Here is an 18,177-nt window from a genome sequence, read left to right as displayed (position 1 = left end):
GTCAGGGCTGAACACAACAACAGCCGCAGGCATGCGGTTTGTTCCATGCTTTGGGAACAACTGTCTTATTTCTGCACCGGGGGTCTGACACGGGGGGCGTCCACCCGCTCAGGAGGCTCTGTGATGCCCTCCTACGTCTGCACTGAGGTCACATGACCGTGCAGCAAAAAGCAGTGCAGGAAAAGTTCTATTTGAGACGTTTTCCAGATCTCTGCGTGGCCCCTCGCCGCCAACGTGTGCCGGAGTTGCCAGGCATGTGGGCGTTGGAGCTACACTACACCAGCAGGGTGCAATAGTAATCGTTTTTTTTCTCTCTGATACTCCCACGCGTTGCGATGTAGTCACATTTTCCGCCACGAGAACTTACATCTGAATATCTGCTGCTGATCCAGAAGTTTAGTTTAGTGTTAAGGCTCTCACGTGCATTATTTCATCTGTGAACTTTTGCTCCACCGCTGAGCACGGTGCAACCAGGATCATTGACTTTGTTCTACCAAATAGTTACATGTTCCAAAAATCTGATCATCTCTTTTTTTTTTTTTTTTTTTGCATGTCAGGTGGCAGCCCGCATGGAGACGGGCGTGAGGCGGCGAGCACACGCCATGTCCCGCTCATGCAGCAAGCGCAAGAGCCGTTTCTCCTCGCTCTGGGGTCTGGACACCACGTCCAAAAAGAAGACGAAAGCTCACCCCAGCATCAACCAGGTTTGTGTGCCAACAGTTAACTCTCTTTCGCTTTCTTGTCGTGCACTAATGTTAACGTTTGTCACCGCAGGTGTTTGCTGATGGTGAAGTGCTTGTGAAAAAGCCTGCAGATGGAACATACACTGACTCTGCCAAGGCTCACCAGGTTAGCACACTTTTATTGATTAGCTCGCCCGAAGCGCATACAAGGCAGGTTGTTCCGCTTTGTTTATTTGGGAGTTTGCATGAGCTCAATTTGCAAGTCTTTGAACCTCGCAGGCGCGGCATAATGAAGTGTGGTAGCACGATGACCAAAACGCACTTACGTTCCCTGTCAACCCAAACTACAAATGCAGACCTCAAACTGCCTACGAGGCTTTACATGGCGGAAATTGGTCAAGTAAAATTGGTAATTGTCCTGGTGTGTTTGGCACAGGAAGACAGTAAACACACAATGGAACATGACTAGAAAAAAAGCTTATAATCAATCATTCATTCATTTTCTACCGCTTATCCTCACGAGAGTTGCGGGGGGGGGGCTGGAGTCTATCCCAGCTGTCTTCGGGCGAGAGGCGGGGTACACCCTGGACTGGTGGCCAGCCAATCACAGGGCACATATAGACAAACAACCATTCACACTCACATTCATACCTGTGGACAATTTGGAGTCGGCAATTAACCTAGCATGTTTTTGGAATGTGGGAGGAAACCGGAGTACCCGAAGAAAACCCACGCATGCACGGGGAGAACATGCAAACTCCACACAGAGATGGTCGAGGGTGGAATTGAACTCGGGTCTCCTAGGTGTGTGGCCTATGCGCTAGTCACTTAATATTTCAAGACAAAATCTATCCTCCTTTCCAGACCATTACTATCTGTTTGGCTCTGATCATCCAATCAATACTGATGTTATTGTGAGGCGAATCTGAAATCTGACCATATCCCCATGGAGGGAAGGTCACAGAACAACTAACTCTAAAATGACTACCTACTTTTTAATCATCGTTGTGCGTCCACTGTTGCAGACCAGCGAGGAGGAATCTGGCAAGGGTCTTCCACGGCCCAGCACGGAAAGCGACATCTGGGTCCCTGACCACCTCACCCCCTCCTGGGTGTGTCTGCCAAACGACCAGCCGGTGCTGACAATCATCCAACCTGGAGAGTCGGCGCTGTGCGTGCTGGAAACCATATGCAAGGTTGATGAATGACTCTAAAACACATAGTGATCTTTACCATCTGGTATAATGGTAGTCTACAACCACAGAATTCATATGTTCTTGTTGTTTTTTTACTGTTTGTTGTTATCATGTTGCAGGCCCACCAGCTGGATCCCACCAAGCACTACTTACGTCTTAAATTCCTCATTGATAACCAAGTCCAGTTCTACATCCCCAAACCGGAGGAGGACATCTGTGACCTGGTATGTAAACATACACATGCCGACACGAGAAGCTGCTTTTATCTAAAACACACAAAACTATTGATCCGCGGGAACAGAAATCGTTTTCCATATGAACCTCTGTCCCAACAGCTTTACAAGGAAGTTGAGCTCTGCTCCAAGATAACAAAAGTGGTCCAGTTTGACCGAGACGAGTCGTGCATGATCGGTTATGGTAGGGACTTGTACTTGACTTGTACAAATGATTCAGATGTATTCCTGCTTGTGTCTGGCTTTTTATGTAACCACTCTCCCTCCTCCAGGTTTCTCCATCTCCGTGGTGGAGGAGGACCGAGTGCAGCAGCTTTACATCACAGACGTGAGGGCGGGTGGATTAGCCTTCGCTAAAGGTCTGTTGCAATGCCATCTCAACTTCCTGTCAATGGATGAGCTGTTTCATGTTAATGTTTTGTCAGTGTCCTTTAGAAGTGCTTTTATTCAAAAGTCTATTTCCATAGAAGCGAGCAGGTCTAAAGGACTCATTGGCCTTGGCCAAGAACTCGGCAGCATTTGAAGCAGCTCTCGTGTGCGAGTATAAAAAAATGGTTCTCTGTTGCGCAGGTCTGAACGCGGGCGACGAGATACTGGAGCTGAACGGGAAGGAGGCCCACAGTCTCGACTTCTCCGACATGAAGGTGGCGTTCTCCCGGTCGTCCCTGGCGCTGACCGTCAACACGTTACCTCCCGTGGACCGGCGTCAACTGTGCTTCCTCCCGCCAAGACGCTCCGACGTGGAGGAAGACCTCTACACGGACATCTTCTCCCAGAGTCAAGGTGCCCACCGGTTAAAACACAACACCAGTCTTTACCAGAGCCGTTACCTCAGCCAAGGCCAAGAAAAAGTTGCCAGTCATGACATAGGCTGTTGGGCAGTGTTCCACTCCAGTCTGTTTGACTCTACAGCAAGGGTCTCAAACTCAATTTACCTGGGGGCCACTGGAGCTAGGGGCTGGGCAAGGCTGTGCCGCATCAGGTTTTCCAAAAAAAAAAAAACGCATTAATTAAAAACAGAAAAATATACAAACTTTTTCAGTGCGTTCGGATTTTCTACAATAAAAGCTCTGATAAAACATTCCACTGTTCTGAAATATCTTAATTTTTATTTTTCTGCACAACATAAGATGAAAAATAAATAAACAAATCAAGAGTAAAGAAAATCAGTAATAAATAAATATAATAATAATAATAAAACCTGCGGTCTAGTGGTTAGCACACAGACCTCACAGCTAGGAGACCAGGGTTCAATTCCACCCTCGGGCATCTCTGTGTGGAGTTTGCATGTTCTCCCCGTGCATGCGTGGGTTTTCTCCGGGTACTCCGGTTTCCTCCCACATTCCAAAAACATGCTAGGTTAATTGGCCACTCCAAATTGTCCATAGGTATGAATGTGAGTGTGAATGGTTGTTTGTCTATATGTGCCCTGTGATTGGCTGGCGACCAGTCCAGGGTGTACCCCGCCTCTCGCCCGAAGACAGCTGGGATAGGCTCCAGCACCCCCCGCGACCCTCGTGAGGAAAAGCGGTAGAAAATGAATGAATGAATGAATAATAAAAACTTAATAAACCACATATAGTTGGTGGGTAGACAAATTATTTTTTTCAGATTAAAATGAACAAAGCATTATTAGAGCCCTGTAGACATGACAAAACACGACTATAGTCACATTTATACTCTTTTTATTTACAACATATTGCGCAACTGCAGGGTCTTGAGACACATGCTAACTCGCAAACTAGAGAGCTAGCGACCTAAACGGTAGCCTTCAAGTTATTTCCTTTAAACTGAAATAGCCAAAAACTTACCACTTCCACACGGATAGGGAGGATAACTATTAACAGTTATTTAACCTTTAACATGAACATGAATCAAACGTAATAATTTTTTCTGGGTACATGATACCATACAGCATCCATATCAAACTTGCGCGGGCCGCACTAACATTAAACTTTCATATCAAGGCGGGGGCCTCAAACGAGTGTCCTGCGGGCCACATTTGGCCCGCGGGCCGCGTGTTTGAGACCCCTGCTCCACAGCGAACCTTTGAGGGTAGGTTGAGTGTTAGGGTTGGGGTTTTCTTTCAAACTGGGTTTAGGGGTAGGATTGGAATTAGGTTGACTGTCAGGGTAGAGGTTGTTTCTATGGATGAGGGTTAGGATTGGAGGCTTCTCTAGGACTTGGGCTTAGGTTAAGTGTTTGGATTGGAGTATTCTTTATGGCTGGGTTATGCCGAGTTAGGGTAGAAGGTTACTTTAGGGCTGGGTTTTCTTTCTGGATGGGGTTAGGGTTGGGACCAGGAAGACACAGCGACTTGACGTGGGATCATTGTCTATCGCAGAAGACATCCTTGATGATGGCGTCGGGCTGCTGCTGGAGAGTTCTGGAGACAGCTTGGATGATGACTCGGAGATCTTCGGTCAGTTTGACGACTGCAGAAAGGTAAGCCAACATCTGTTTGTAAACTGTTCATCCTTTGCTCCTTTTTCTGTCTTATGTTGATGTGGAAATCTTTCTTACATCCTATTTCTTCACACATGATTGTCTTTAATGTTCCAAATGTGGTAGTGACACATGAAGATGAAGAGAATCCTAAATATGAAATCAGTGCCCACATAACTAAGTGCTTGCTAGGTTCAATACAATCGACCGTGCTTTATGTGTTCATTGTTTTGATTTCTGAGGTTTAATCACACAAGCTGCGATGAAACATTGAAGACAAACTTAGCCAGGAAACAAAAGTAGCAGAACGGACATTTAGCAGCTTTTGTTCTGGCGTGCAGCAAGCGCTATCTACCACCTCGCTTGGCGAGCAGGCTCTGGTGCCAGACGTTCAGCGAGCACTCCTTCCCGGACGCAACATTTGGTGCTTTTCACCCGCAGTGAGATTTTCTTCTGAGAACAGGCGGGAAAGCCGCTGACAGAAGCTTCGGCTTCCCAGCATGCATTGCATTCTCAACCTGGTCACATTATTACCTCTGTTAATGTCGGTGAAGATCACTTTTCATTGTTTTAAATCATTGTAAGGTTGTGTTAAATGGGCTTTGAGTTAAAAAAACCCCACTTTTCTACCTGCAAAGATTCACCTCATTTACATACTGATGATGCAGCAGTCGGTATCCTGCTCAAGGACTCCTTTGATATCACAGGAAGACAGAGGTTTGACCCCTAATCTTTAGGATGGGAGATGACCCACAACCCGCCCCTGTTGGGGTTCGTGTTGGGCTTGGGGTTTTGGCCAGTGGTAGTGTTGAGGTTAGGTATCTCGGGAGGGGTTAGGCTTAGTCCTACTTGCGTGATCTCCTATCCCTCTCGGGGGCACAACAGAACATAATTCAGAACCACTGGGTTTCAGGTTGTGGTTAGGCTCAGGTTATGTACAGTAAACCTCGGATACATCGGACTCGGATATATCGGAAATTCGCTCACAACGGACAGATAAAAAAGAACCGATTTTTCTGTAATGCATTTCCAATAAAAATTCATTGCATATATCGGATTTTTTTATAACGGATTTCACCTATTTCGGACAAAATCTCCAGTCCCGTTCCAACAAATATAAAAGTGAGTGACGTCAATAATACTAGCACAGCAGTGAATGAGATCTTAACCTCACTATTGGAAATAACGTAGGCCTGACGGGCGTAACAGGGCCTAGCTTAATTAACAATTTGTTTATTTATGCTCAGAGTCCAATAAAGTTCAATTCTCATGACCTTACATCTCTTTTCATTGCCCAGTCCAGGTACATTGGAAACATAGTCAAGGAAGTGCCTTTTTGTAACGGATAAAATCCGATTTACGCATATACCGGATATAAATCCGATATATGCGTAAAACGGACATTTTCCGGTATACGCATATAACGGATTTCGCTTATATCGGACAAAACCAGTGGGAACAATTGAATCCGATATATCCGAGGTTTACTGTATATCAGTTGGAGTTTGGATTCAGGTTTTGGGGTCAGGGTTAGTTATGTTAATTTGTCGCTTGCATAAGTAAAACAGTTTGTGTTGTACCCTTGTATGACCCGAGGATGAATATTGAGGCTTTTCATCCGGATTACATGAACACTGCTCAAATGATCTTTTTCTGTTAGGTTAGTGAAATCATCATAATCCTTCTCTGCCACACCTTAATTGCTGTCTTTTGAGACAAATGGTTGCCGGTTTTAAGAAGACGCAGGACAAAGGATGTCTGCAAAACGAGAACCCCTCGTTCCTTGCTTCATCGAGATGATTTAAATGCCAAACCTCCAGGACCAGTTGTTCCTGCAGCTCACTGCCCCCCACACCAACTTCCTGAAACCCTGCATTCATATTCAGATGTAGCCAATCCTGCCCTACCTCCACCCTGAGGAGATTCCTTCCCATCATTTACTCCCTTTTTCAATCTCTTTTCCCGTGCTGGGAGACGATCAAGGCTGTATTACCACACTGCTGCACTTAGTCAGGTCTTCAGTGAGGGGAGGGAGCATTGCAGTGAGACCAAAAGGAGTGGGAGAAGTGGTGGTGGGCGGAGAGGAGGCAGCCGAGCATCTTCGCTCGTCCTTCTATCTTCCCGAGTACCTGCTGTTTGTTTTCTGTTGACAAAACGAGGAGGTCTGCTTGCTGCTGCAGACGTGCCATGAAGACTTGAGATTGCAAAGTGCGGAGTTTGTTTTTTTTTTGCGTGCAGTCATGTCCGCTTTGAAGTGGAGTCAGCCCAGGAAACGTTCATCAGACTCGGTCTTTGACATGCTTCATCTGGTGAGCTTCCACTTTTTCTTGTGGGTTCTGCTAGACGTGCGCTTGTAGTCTGAGCGGGTTGTCATATTTTACCTCTAAAAAAATTGCTTTTAGCTTCCTTCACGGCGTGTGGGGCGTCCTCCTTCCTGCCCCATCAGGAGTACTTTGTAGCTGCTTCTTTGAATCAGATTTTCGTTGGAAATTGCTGGTGGTATCTGTTTGTAGTACACTGATGTAACAGAACGCATACAGTCTGTGTGATTGTTGGCTGTTGGTTTACGTGGCAACAGTGTTTTGGAGGGTAAAAACATTAAAGTGGTTCTTAGACAAAGATACTCACTCATTCAATCTAACCTGTGGAAAGCAAGGACGTGCGAGGTCAATGTCCTGCGTCTAACTTCACAACGCGTAATGTACTACAGTATCATGTGTACTGCAGAAACTCTTGCAGTCGCCGCCCCTCGCATTGACTGACTCATGTCGACATAACAGCAAGTGAAACTAGCCATGTGACTTAGTTCTAGAATTTTGAATTCGTTCTAAGAAAGGATTTTGCAAACTTCAGCCGCTTGTTGACATGATTTTCCATGCATATTTTTATTTGCTGTCTCGCGTTCATTTATTAATTTTCTACAGCTTATCCTCACAAGGGTCGCGGGGGTGCTGGAGCCTATCCCAGCTGTCTTCGGGCGAGAGGCGGGGTACACCCTGGACTGGTGGCCAGCCAATCACAGGGCACATATAGACAACCATTCACACTCACATTCATACCTATGGACAATATGGAGTCGGCAATTAACCTAGCATGTTTTTGGAATGTGGGAGGAAACCGGAATACCCGGAAAACATATGCACGGGGAGAACATGCAAACTCCACCAGTCGATTGTTGCCAGTTTGTAAAGCTCTCTTTTGGAACTCCCTTCAACCCTCCTTAAGGTCTACTACAGTCAATTATCAATTAAAAAACTAATTTAGTGAGACCGGCTTTTGGCATATGATGATTGTATGTATTTTATTTGTGATTCCGTGCTTGGATCTGGATTTTGTTCTTAGTGTTTTTATCTTAATTTGATATTATGTTGTTCTTATTTTTTTGTTTTTACCCTTGTCAAGCACCTAGGGCACCATTCAACGATTTGATGATCACCAGATTATTATTTAACTTTATTTATACAACTATTTTGGTATTTAAATCTCATTATCTTGTAATTCCAGCATTTTAAATGTGATTATTTACCTTAGTCATCCATGAAAGCAGGTGTATTATCTGTGGTTTAGGCCAAACAGGATATTTACACACATTTGGAAAGCCGTGACTTTATTGATACTTTGCACAGAAGACCACTAACTCTTTGCTTCATATTGATTTGGGTCCTCAAGGGAAGGGGTCTGCAACCCGCGGCTCTGCAGCCACATGCTGCTCTTTTATCCTTCTGCTGTGGCTTCAGATGGTCTATGCTTCTGTGTGTCACTATGGTGTCTCGTCTGATACCGTCATCACCTTTTCAACATTCTGTTGGGTGTGTTGTGCAATTTTTAGCCAAAGTGTTATCCGGTAATGCTGGTCAACTATTTAAAAGAAAACAGGTGGTTTGTGCGCATGCGTGCTGTGTTTCTTCACAAAAGGAAACGGCCAACCGCAGGACTGCGTGCACATTGCAGGTGATGGTGAATTTGGAAAGAGTACTTATCCATGTTTAGAAACATGTTTACTAGATTGTCATGTAAATGTACCGTCATCACTTATACCTCTTGGCCTTCTCCCCTAATGATTGCTCCCCCCCCACCGCCAGCCTCCTGGGTGCAATGCTGCCAAGGCGTTAATGAGCCGCGACCGTGATGGTGTCAAGTCCGCCTGGGCTGTTAAATCCCTGACAGGGAACATGCAGGAAGTCATTTAGACTCGATGGGCCGTTAGACTGGAACCCTCATTTGGGCTCACCGTGAAGGGTGTCATCCATCCATTTTCTATGCTATCCACTAGGTAGCGGGGGTATGCTGGAGCCTATCCCAGCTGACTTTGGGTACACCTTGGACTGGCGGCCAGGGTGTCATATTATCATCAGTCTAATACATACACTGTGCACTTTTAACATTATTAGAGCCTTTTGGACATTAAATAACACCCCTATATTCACCTTTACAGTCATAATAAGAAAAAATAAGACGTACATAGACTAATACATGTTAGCATTTTCTTACTTTGGGTTTCTGGTACAGTACTTCCTGCCATAGATATTGTCATATCAATGTAACATGACTGACACCTAGTGAAAAATGTACAATACTACATACACATCATCAATAAGTTCCATCTTTTAGGTTGTGGTTCGCCAGTAGCATCGGTCTTCGGCTGCTAATTTGAAGTTATGATTGCATTTGCTGTTCCATATGGTGATGTTATTGATCCATTAACGTCTTGGTCTACCTCTAAATACTGTATCATCACGTCTTTGAATATTCCTTATATATGTATTTTACAGCATGTAGCCATTTCAGGCTTGAAAATGCTTGAAAAAAAACTATATGCATTTTGCTTCAATATGCATATTTGTTGTATTCAACTATGACACAGCATGCCTTATTCATATATTTTTGAACAACCTGGGATAAGAGTGAAGCGTTAAGTGGAAATGGATTACTGTACATTACATTACTTGTGTACTTAATCAAGTGGCCAGTGAGGGTTTAAAAGTTGACATCAAGTGGCGTCAGCCCCCCCCCATAAAGTTGTTCTATAGAGTTGCTGTATGTGAGCACGGTGACTTAAAATGTCAACTTGTTTCAGCGTGTTATGTATTTGACAGGCAAAGGTCGCTGTCAGCTACTGTCACTGAGTGATGGATGGGATCACGAACGGGGCGGGGGTCTATTTCTGACCCCCAAATTATAGTCTTAATAAAGCACATCAGGGCTGGTTTCCAAGACAACCCGCTCCTGTATGTTGTGTGTAGATTTCCGATGGCGTGAAAGAGATGAGTCACTTACGGCGGCGCCCTCAGTGGGAGGAAAACACCCAGGAGTGAAACAGAGCTACACACTCAAAAATAGCAAATGATAGGATTTTTTTTTTTATTGTTGAGAGCCGCCTCTGCAGCTCCTCTGCATGCATGCACACTCCACTCCTGAGTCAGTGCACGCTGGAAGTTCCCATCCGCCGCTGCGGCTTCTGCTATCATTGTTTTTCTGTGTTTTTATTAGAATACAGAGCAGGTGGCCGCTTTCTGCCGCAGCCTCCATGACATGAATCCCCCAGAGTGCATGTCCTCCTCGCCCAGCCCGGACTCGCCCTTCCCGCCGCCCATCGCCGCCCTCCGACAGCTCTCGGACGCCGACAAGCTCCGCAAAGTCATCAGTGAGCTGGTGGAGACGGAGCGCACCTACGTCAAAGTTAGTGTCCCTTCCGTCTTTGTGTCCGTATGCGTCATTGTTACATAAGTTTAAAAAAAAAAAAAAAGGTACGGGGGGGGGGGGGGGGGCAGCTGTGCCACGTGTGTGCTTTTAGTGACCTTTTGTGGGCTTGATTGAGGAGGACATGTTACTGAAATGTAATAGTGCATGAAAGTGGATTTACCTTCTGCGTGTGCTAGGCTCGTGGTTGATGAATGCTAATGGAGCTCATGGCCACACAAAATAAAACTTAATTACCTGAGGCACAATTTTTCAGTCCTAATCTCTGTTTCCCCCCCACGTTCATTTATCTTTTGATTTGACGCTGCCTGTTCCCCCTCGTTCATAAACACACGATAACACAGCCGGGCTGCCAGAGAAGAAGAAGAAACAGCAGGAGGGATCGCTGTTGCTAGCTTAGATAAATTGTCGCTACATTCAGCAAGTCGTCAGACCCCTCAAGAAAGAGCTCTAAAAAGAAATCTAGTGTAGACTTTTGGCATCTCTGCCATGAAAGCAGGTGCAGTCATCTCTCGCTTATCCCGGGTGCCTGGTCCCAGACCCGACCCTGATAAGTGAATTTCCAGAAAATAGGATTGCTTATTTATAAATAGAATATTTTCATTGGTAGAGCAAGGAAAACTTGTTCACAACCTTCTAAATGTGATTTTTTACATAGTAGAGCCCTCTAGACCTGAAATAACACCCCTATAGTCATCTTTCCACTCCTATTACCCGATATAGTAGACGTAATAAAAGAAAATAAGACAAAAGATGTAAATATGACGTGATATAGACTCAAACATGCATGGGAAGGTTTGTTTTTATGTCCAGTTTATGTACAATATTCCTGCAGCGGCTATTGTCCCATCTTTAATGCGTCTTTGAATGCATCTTCTGAATGCCTTATATTAGTATTCTTCTTCATTTGACATTTTTTTGCTGGAAAAGGCTTCACTTGTGCCTTAAACTAACACACAAAACATGCAAGATTCATTAAATAATGTCATTAATTAATTCATCTGACAAACCACAAGTCACAAAATTAGATTAGAACCTGCAGGTAGCTCTGTCTTGTTTATGACATAAAAAAGACAAGGAAGCGAAAGAAGAAAGCTCTGAAGTTATAAACATAATTGTTTTGTTTTTCCACATTATTTAGCCTCTTTTTCTTTCCTCTCACATACAATTATGCAAATTTGACCATTACGTCTGACACACAACTGCCACAAATAGATCGCAGCCCTGTCGGCAACACTGAATCTTAACAGAATGAAGCAAATAATAGGAATAATAGCTATTGTCTTTTAATCCCTTCTACTTTTATATAATATTTACAACACCAATGGGTCGGATTTAGTTGAATATTATCTTTAAACAAAACCACAAATAAAAGGTGGCTTTATTGGCTGTCTACAAGGTCAGAGGGGCAAAATTCATGATGTAAATGCACTGACCCAACACTTTTTTGCAGGACCTCAACTGCCTGATTGGGAGATATCTCAGTCCGCTGCAGAAAGAGACATTTCTGACTCAGGATGAGGTAAGTCAAATACATACTCTGTGTGTGTGTGTGTGTGTGTGTGTGTGTGCGGCTCTGCAGTGCTGATGCTGGAGCTTGTAAAAGTGGGTTACATAATCACAGGATGGATGGCTTTGTGTGAGGACAAGAGTGCTGAATGATGAGGAGGATGGAATGTTTTTTTAAAAAAAAAAATTTTTAACACCTGCATGTGCTACTTGGACATTTGTGTGCACCATCTGCTTCATACTATCTAAAACTTGTACGAAAAGCCACTAGAAATGAGTAGGTCAATAAAGGTTGCTAACTGGAGTCCATAAAGAAGGATTTCTGCAGCAATGGAGTGACACGGTATGCCCACGGAAAGACGCTTTACATGTGTGTTGCAGCAAAATACTACCGTGTTAACTTTGACCGACACCCACGGTAAATAGATAATAAATAGTCGATATCAAACCTCACTCTTCGTTTTTCTTCCAGTTGGATGTTCTCTTCGGGAATCTGCCAGAAATGGTGGAGTTCCAGGTGGAGTTTCTCAAGACGCTGGAAGACGGAACCAGACTGGTTCCGGATCTGGAGAAGCTGGAGAGAGTGGAGCAGTTTAAGGTATCAGTAATCAGTAACACACACACACACACACACGATGCATTAATATACATTATTTAAAAGGTTGGGCTGGTATTTACGGTGGTAACTACTTTATTTCATTAATTGAGTTAACATTTTTTTTGGCATAACTGCCGCACGCGCACCATGGCAAGCCACATACAGTATCTCCGTTACGACGGTTACGGTTGCTACACGCGCTTGTATAAGTTATACATATTTTAACATTTTAACTTTATTCTGACCTGAAGACGCCAACAGCAGGGCAATTCCAACACCATAAATACATCCCCATCTTAGAAAATCATCTCTAGTCCCTCGGAACTACACTTCCTCATTGTCGCTTCACAACCGCAAGGTGCATTCAGGGACATTTCGAACATCAGACTAACATCTGTGTGTGGTCTAAATGAACAAAAAGAATTCACAATTGGATATTAGCATCATTCACGTCATAACTGTTAATGCGGAAGTACAAATTGCTGCATTTAGGTATGCTGGGAAAACACAGAAAATACACTGAAATACACTGATTGTACCTTAAATTACTTGGTGTCTTAGAACGCAACCCTGCATTGTTCATAAAAGTGGATTCAAATGTTCTACTAAAGACACGTGTGCTATTTTATAACTTTATTTAAACGTTCAGTTCACTTGGACATGGTCAGGAAAAAAAACTGAAAAAGAAACCCCAATGCTAAATCAAAAATATGGAATAAAAACAATTATGCCATAAAACATTATAAGATAGAAAGTTAAAATTACCTTACATATTTTTTTTAGTCTCATAATTGATTTTCCTATCTCATAGTTTTGACTTTACCGAGTATTTTTGACTTTTTATCTTTTAATGACTTTATCTCTTTTTTTACCTTTAATCTCATAATTACATTTTTTTATGTCAGAATAACCAATTATTTTGACTTTCAATGTCATAATTTTCACGCTAATAATTATGACTTTTTGTGTCATAATTTTGACCTTGTATCTCATAATTATATTTACCTCATAGTTTTGACTTTCATATCTCATAATTTTGACTTTTTATCTCAAGATTTACATTTTTTACCTTGTGATTATGACTTGCTCATCTCATTTCAGTTTTCAATCTAAAAATGTAGACTTTTTATCTTATAATTATGATTTTTTATCTAATATTTTGGATTTTTTGTCTAATAATTCACTTTATCTGATAGTTTTGTTTTCATGCTTTTTGGTTTCAATCTCATAATTTTAATCTCAACATTTTGTCTCATAATTATGAATTTTATTGCAAAATTGTATAATTATGACTTTCTAATCTCGTCATTTCTATTGTTAATCTCATAATTTCAATGTTTAATCTCATCATTATTACTTAGTATTGGCATGTTTTTGTCTTTCAGTGGTGTAAACAGGCTCCCATATTATCTGTCAATTAAGACACTGTTAAGTAGAATTGCAAATGGTGATTAATTCATTTAATCTGATTAAAATGATTAAAAAAGAAAGAAACAATGCACGATACATTTTTTCAGCCATGTAACTCCTCCCTCCTCTTATGGTAGAAAATCCTCTTCTCCCTGGGGGGCTCCTTCCTGTACTACGCAGACCGCTTTAAGATCTACAGCGCTTTCTGTGCCAGCCACACCAAGGTCCCCAAGGTCCTGGTCAAGGGTGAGTGAACGCACCTCGGCTCCACGTTGCACCCTGTTGCTCGCAGGGCCGTCTGACGTCTGCCGGCGGCGGCCATAAATCTCCGGCGCGGAGCTGTCAGGCCCGGCGTCGTGCATTTGACCTCTGCGTACTTGCCTGCTGGCGCTGCTGTTCAGCGTACCAGCAACGTCACACGTTCATGAACTCACGTCTCAAGTTGAACACCTGTTGCTTGCTTTCCCACGGTCAATTCCACAAAGGTTTTTAGCCCATATTTGCTCATTTGCTCCAGAAAGCTAGTTCCCACTCCCTAACAGTGACAGTACCAAAGTGCCTTAAACGTAAGAAGTGTCAAGGTCTTTAATGGCGCTTTTCCGATCCTCCGCAGCCAAAAGCGACCCCGACTTCAAGGCCTTCCTGGACGAGCGCAACCCCAAGCAGCAGCATTCGTCCACGCTGGAGTCCTACCTGATCAAGCCCATCCAGCGGGTCCTCAAGTATCCTCTGCTGCTCAAGGAGCTCTACTCGCTCACCGACCCGGACAGCGAGGAGCACTACCACCTGGACGGTGAGAGGCGCACCATGGCGCACCAAAGCGGGGGTGTCCAAAAATGAAAACTGAAAGGCTGCCACTTTGATATGTTGTAACGATATGCTAGCATGTTTTAGTACTTCATTCCAGCCTTGTCCGATCCAGGAGGTGAAAAAACACGATCAGTATCAACTTCAATCTTTGCTCTTTTTCTGTTACCAACTTTTGAAATGATCCAAATATTTTATTCATACTTTATATTTTATTCTCATGATATTGCTACTGTTCACCAATCTCATGTTATTATCACAAAATTGCTACTTATTTTCCTGTTAAAATGAGAAAAATTTCTCTTAATTTTTTTACTTTATTCTCGTAAAATTACAGCTGTTATTTCAATTTCTGCAAGTGGTTTTTTTTTTTAATAATTTCTAACTATTTTTACTTTTTGGTAGGATATTTTTTTCTCATCATTCTGACTTTATTCTCGCAATTTACATAACACAGCAACCCAATTTTCCTAAAATTACTTTTATTTTTGCTTGTTTTCTTTAATATTTCAAAAATTTTCAACTTTATTTTAACATTTTATCTCATAATTTCAATGTATATTATAATTATGCCTTTCCTATCTCATAAGTTTGACTTTCTATCTTATAATGATGACTTTCTTGTTGCATGATTATGACTTTATTGCGTAATTCTGACTATTTTTCTCCTATTTTGGACGTTCACTTCATAATTTTATCTCATAATTAAGATAAGATAAGATATTGAGATAAGATAAGATATGCCTTTATTCGTCCCTCAGTGGGGAAATTTGCATACGACAATTATTGCAATTACGACTTTAACTGTGACTTTAATTGTGACTTTTTATATTAAAACTGATGACTTTTTATCTCACAATCTCGATTTAGCTCATCATTTATTGGTTTTATCTTCTAATGATGACTTTATCTCATAATTGTTACTTCATCTCCTTTCCTATCTCGAAATAATTCAGACTTTTATGTGACAATTTTCTTCTCGTAATTATGACTTTGTTCTCTTAATATGTGGATTTTATTGTCATACCTTTTTCCACAATTTCATTTCCCAAAAATGGCAACATTATTGGTAGTTTTGTTTCATATTTGGTAGTGTTCTTGTTCAATGCCATTTTTAGCACGCACTGCGGGACACGCCTGCGTTAAACTAACCGTGAGCGTTTGTCCTCAGTGGCCATGAAAGCCATGAACAAAGTGGCCAGCCACATCAACGAGATGCAGAAGATCCACGAGGAGTTCGGCGCCGTGTTCGACCAGCTCATCACCGAGCAGAGCGCCGACAAGAAGGAGGTACATCACAAGATGGCGGCCGGTTGGGACAAAGGGGACATGTTGGTGATGTTTGACCTTCATCCACAGGTGGCCGACTTGTCCATGGGCGACTTGCTGCTCCACACCAGCGTGACCTGGATCAACCCACCCGCATCCTTAGGAAAGTGGAAGAGGGAGCCCCAGATGGCCACTTTTGGTATGACACGCCTACCTTGACTGATGACCTGTGCTCGCGTGACACCTACTTTCTTTCAGTCTTCAAAACGGCCGTTGTCTTTGTGTGCAAGGACGGGTCCAAACAGAAAAAGAAAATGGTACGTGGCCTATTTCACAATAAAAGCTCCTGACGGCAACTTGAATAATGGTGTTTTTCCATTCCATAAGGGTGGCTCCCATCGAGCGTCCATGTCTTCCGAGGAGAAAGACCCCTTCCGATACCGCCACATGATTCCCACAGACGCTCTCCAAGTCAGATCGTTAGCGAACGCGGGTTTGTACAATCCCACGCCCGCCGGGGTACATACGTTGTAGTCGTTCACATAACACATGCATGGTTTCCTCCCCAGATGTGGAGGGCACGTCCGTGTGCGAGATCGTGCACACAAAGTCGGAGTCAGAGGGCCGGCCGGAGAGGGCGTTCCAGCTGTGTTGCAGGTGAGGATTCACGAAACCTCTCTGGCGTCTTGCAGCGCCGGCGTCATGTGACCGTTCTTCTCCCTCAGCTCTCCGGAGAGCCGCAAAGACTTCCTGAAGACGGTGCACTCCATCCTGCGAGAGAAGCACCGGCGGCAGCTGCTGAAGACGGAGAGTTTGCCCCTCAGCCAGCAGTATGTGCCCTTCGGGGGCAAGCGCCTGTGCGCGCTGAAAGGTGCCCGTCCCGTCATCAACCGAGCAGGTACGTCCCGCCGCGTGGCGCTCGCAGCCTCGTTTTCACGCCGTCGAGACAAAAAAGGCCCAGTGTGATGCAATCCCAGGAAATGCTTTGGACAAGTCGTTCCTTTTCATGTGGGATTGGATTTGAATTAGGACTTTTATTCGCTACAAGACAGCGTTTGGCCTCACTGAGGTTCTATGCAACAACTAAAAAGGTAACTTCAGGTCACAGCTGTCATTTTAGGAGAACACAGTCAAACATTGTCATTGTACAAGTCATTATGTCATCATGAGGAGGAATCATATAAACGTAAAAAAAGACAAACAAACACAAATAAAGTTGTTCTTTTTAGTACTTTTTTAGAAAATTTGGCTGTGTTAAGAGAATAAAGTCAAAATATTATGGGAATGAAGACATATTTTAACTAGACAAAAAGGCACAACTTTACAAGAATAAATATTGATGTCAGTTTAGTAGCACAGAGTTGAAATATGAAAGAAAAAATAAATATTTTTATATATTATAATTACATTATTATATTATAATATTATTATAATATAATTTTATAATAATATAATATTATTACTCATTTTTGGGGGGGAAATGAGTTTGTGGAAAGGTTATATTGTCAAAATAAAGTCCAAACATTACATAAAGTCATAATATCACACAAAGAAAAAGCTTGACTTTCACTTTCTACACAACACACTCACATAGCACAATCAGACTTGCACAACACTTACATATGACTGGTGGGGAAATATCAGAAGAAGAGACAATGTTTTCACTCACACAAGCTTAACTTTCACTTTCTGCACAACACACTCACATGGCATAATCAGACAAGCACAACACTTACATATGACTGGTGGGGAAATATCAGAAGAAGAGACAGACAATGTTTTCATTCACACAAGCTTAACTTTCACTTTCTACACAACACACTCACATAGCACAATCAGACTTGCACAACACTTACATATGACTGGTGGGGAAATATCAGAAGAAGAGACAGACAATGTTTTCACTCACACATGCTTAACTTTCACTTTCTACGCAACACACTCATAGCACAATCTGACTTGCACAACACTTACATATGACTGGTGGGGAAATATCAGAAGAAGAGACAGACAATCTTTTCATTCACACAAGCTTAAATTCACTTTCTAGACAACACACTCACATAGCACAATCAGACTTGCACAACACTTACATATGACTGGTGGGGAAATATCAGAAGAAGAGACAGACAATGTTTTCATTCACACAAGCTTAACTTTCACTTTCTACACAACACACTCACATAGCACAATCAGACTTGCACAACACTTACATATGACTGGTGAGAAAAAAAGAAGAGACAATGTTTTCACTCACACAAGCTTAAATTCACTTTCTAGACAACACACTCACATAGCACAATCAGACTTGCACAACACTTACATAT

At 42.8% G+C, this 18,177-nt stretch overlaps 1 protein-coding gene and 1 long non-coding RNA gene across 5 annotated transcripts in view; one reads left to right on the top strand and one right to left on the bottom strand.

The window, feature by feature from the left end:
• tiam1b (TIAM Rac1 associated GEF 1b) overlaps positions 1-18,177 on the top strand; it is a 45,617-nt gene that overhangs the window by 25,075 nt on the left and 2,365 nt on the right. For 2 of the 3 annotated variants that reach the window (XM_058079473.1, XM_058079474.1), the window contains 19 exons: positions 558-704; positions 775-849; positions 1,709-1,879; positions 1,999-2,103; positions 2,215-2,296; positions 2,385-2,471; positions 2,683-2,895; positions 4,457-4,557; positions 10,048-10,236; positions 11,711-11,779; positions 12,239-12,364; positions 13,912-14,020; positions 14,388-14,567; positions 15,753-15,871; positions 15,941-16,049; positions 16,109-16,167; positions 16,238-16,343; positions 16,420-16,507; positions 16,576-16,748. In XM_058079473.1, coding sequence (XP_057935456.1) covers positions 558-704; positions 775-849; positions 1,709-1,879; positions 1,999-2,103; positions 2,215-2,296; positions 2,385-2,471; positions 2,683-2,895; positions 4,457-4,557; positions 10,048-10,236; positions 11,711-11,779; positions 12,239-12,364; positions 13,912-14,020; positions 14,388-14,567; positions 15,753-15,871; positions 15,941-16,049; positions 16,109-16,167; positions 16,238-16,343; positions 16,420-16,507; positions 16,576-16,748 — 2,308 coding nt within the window. Of the gene's footprint in view, positions 1-557; positions 705-774; positions 850-1,708; positions 1,880-1,998; positions 2,104-2,214; positions 2,297-2,384; positions 2,472-2,682; positions 2,896-4,456; positions 4,558-6,821; positions 6,867-10,047; positions 10,237-11,710; positions 11,780-12,238; positions 12,365-13,911; positions 14,021-14,387; positions 14,568-15,752; positions 15,872-15,940; positions 16,050-16,108; positions 16,168-16,237; positions 16,344-16,419; positions 16,508-16,575; positions 16,749-18,177 lie in introns of all 3 variants that reach the window. The other variant, XM_058079475.1, reaches the window with a different exon arrangement.
• LOC131134338 (uncharacterized) overlaps positions 3,896-18,177 on the bottom strand; it is a 32,253-nt gene continuing 17,971 nt past the window's right edge. The window contains exons 3-4 of one of the 2 annotated variants that reach the window (XR_009131381.1): positions 12,216-12,340; positions 3,896-4,547 (exon numbers count right to left, since the gene is read on the bottom strand). This is a non-coding gene — a long non-coding RNA (uncharacterized LOC131134338). Of the gene's footprint in view, positions 4,548-11,300; positions 12,341-18,177 lie in introns of those variants that run through there. The other variant, XR_009131380.1, reaches the window with a different exon arrangement.

The sequence above is a fragment of the Doryrhamphus excisus genome, chromosome 8 (genome assembly GCF_030265055.1).
Source record: "Doryrhamphus excisus isolate RoL2022-K1 chromosome 8, RoL_Dexc_1.0, whole genome shotgun sequence".
NCBI lineage: Eukaryota > Metazoa > Chordata > Actinopteri > Syngnathiformes > Syngnathidae > Doryrhamphus > Doryrhamphus excisus.
This window is presented reverse-complemented; position numbering and strand designations above follow the sequence as displayed.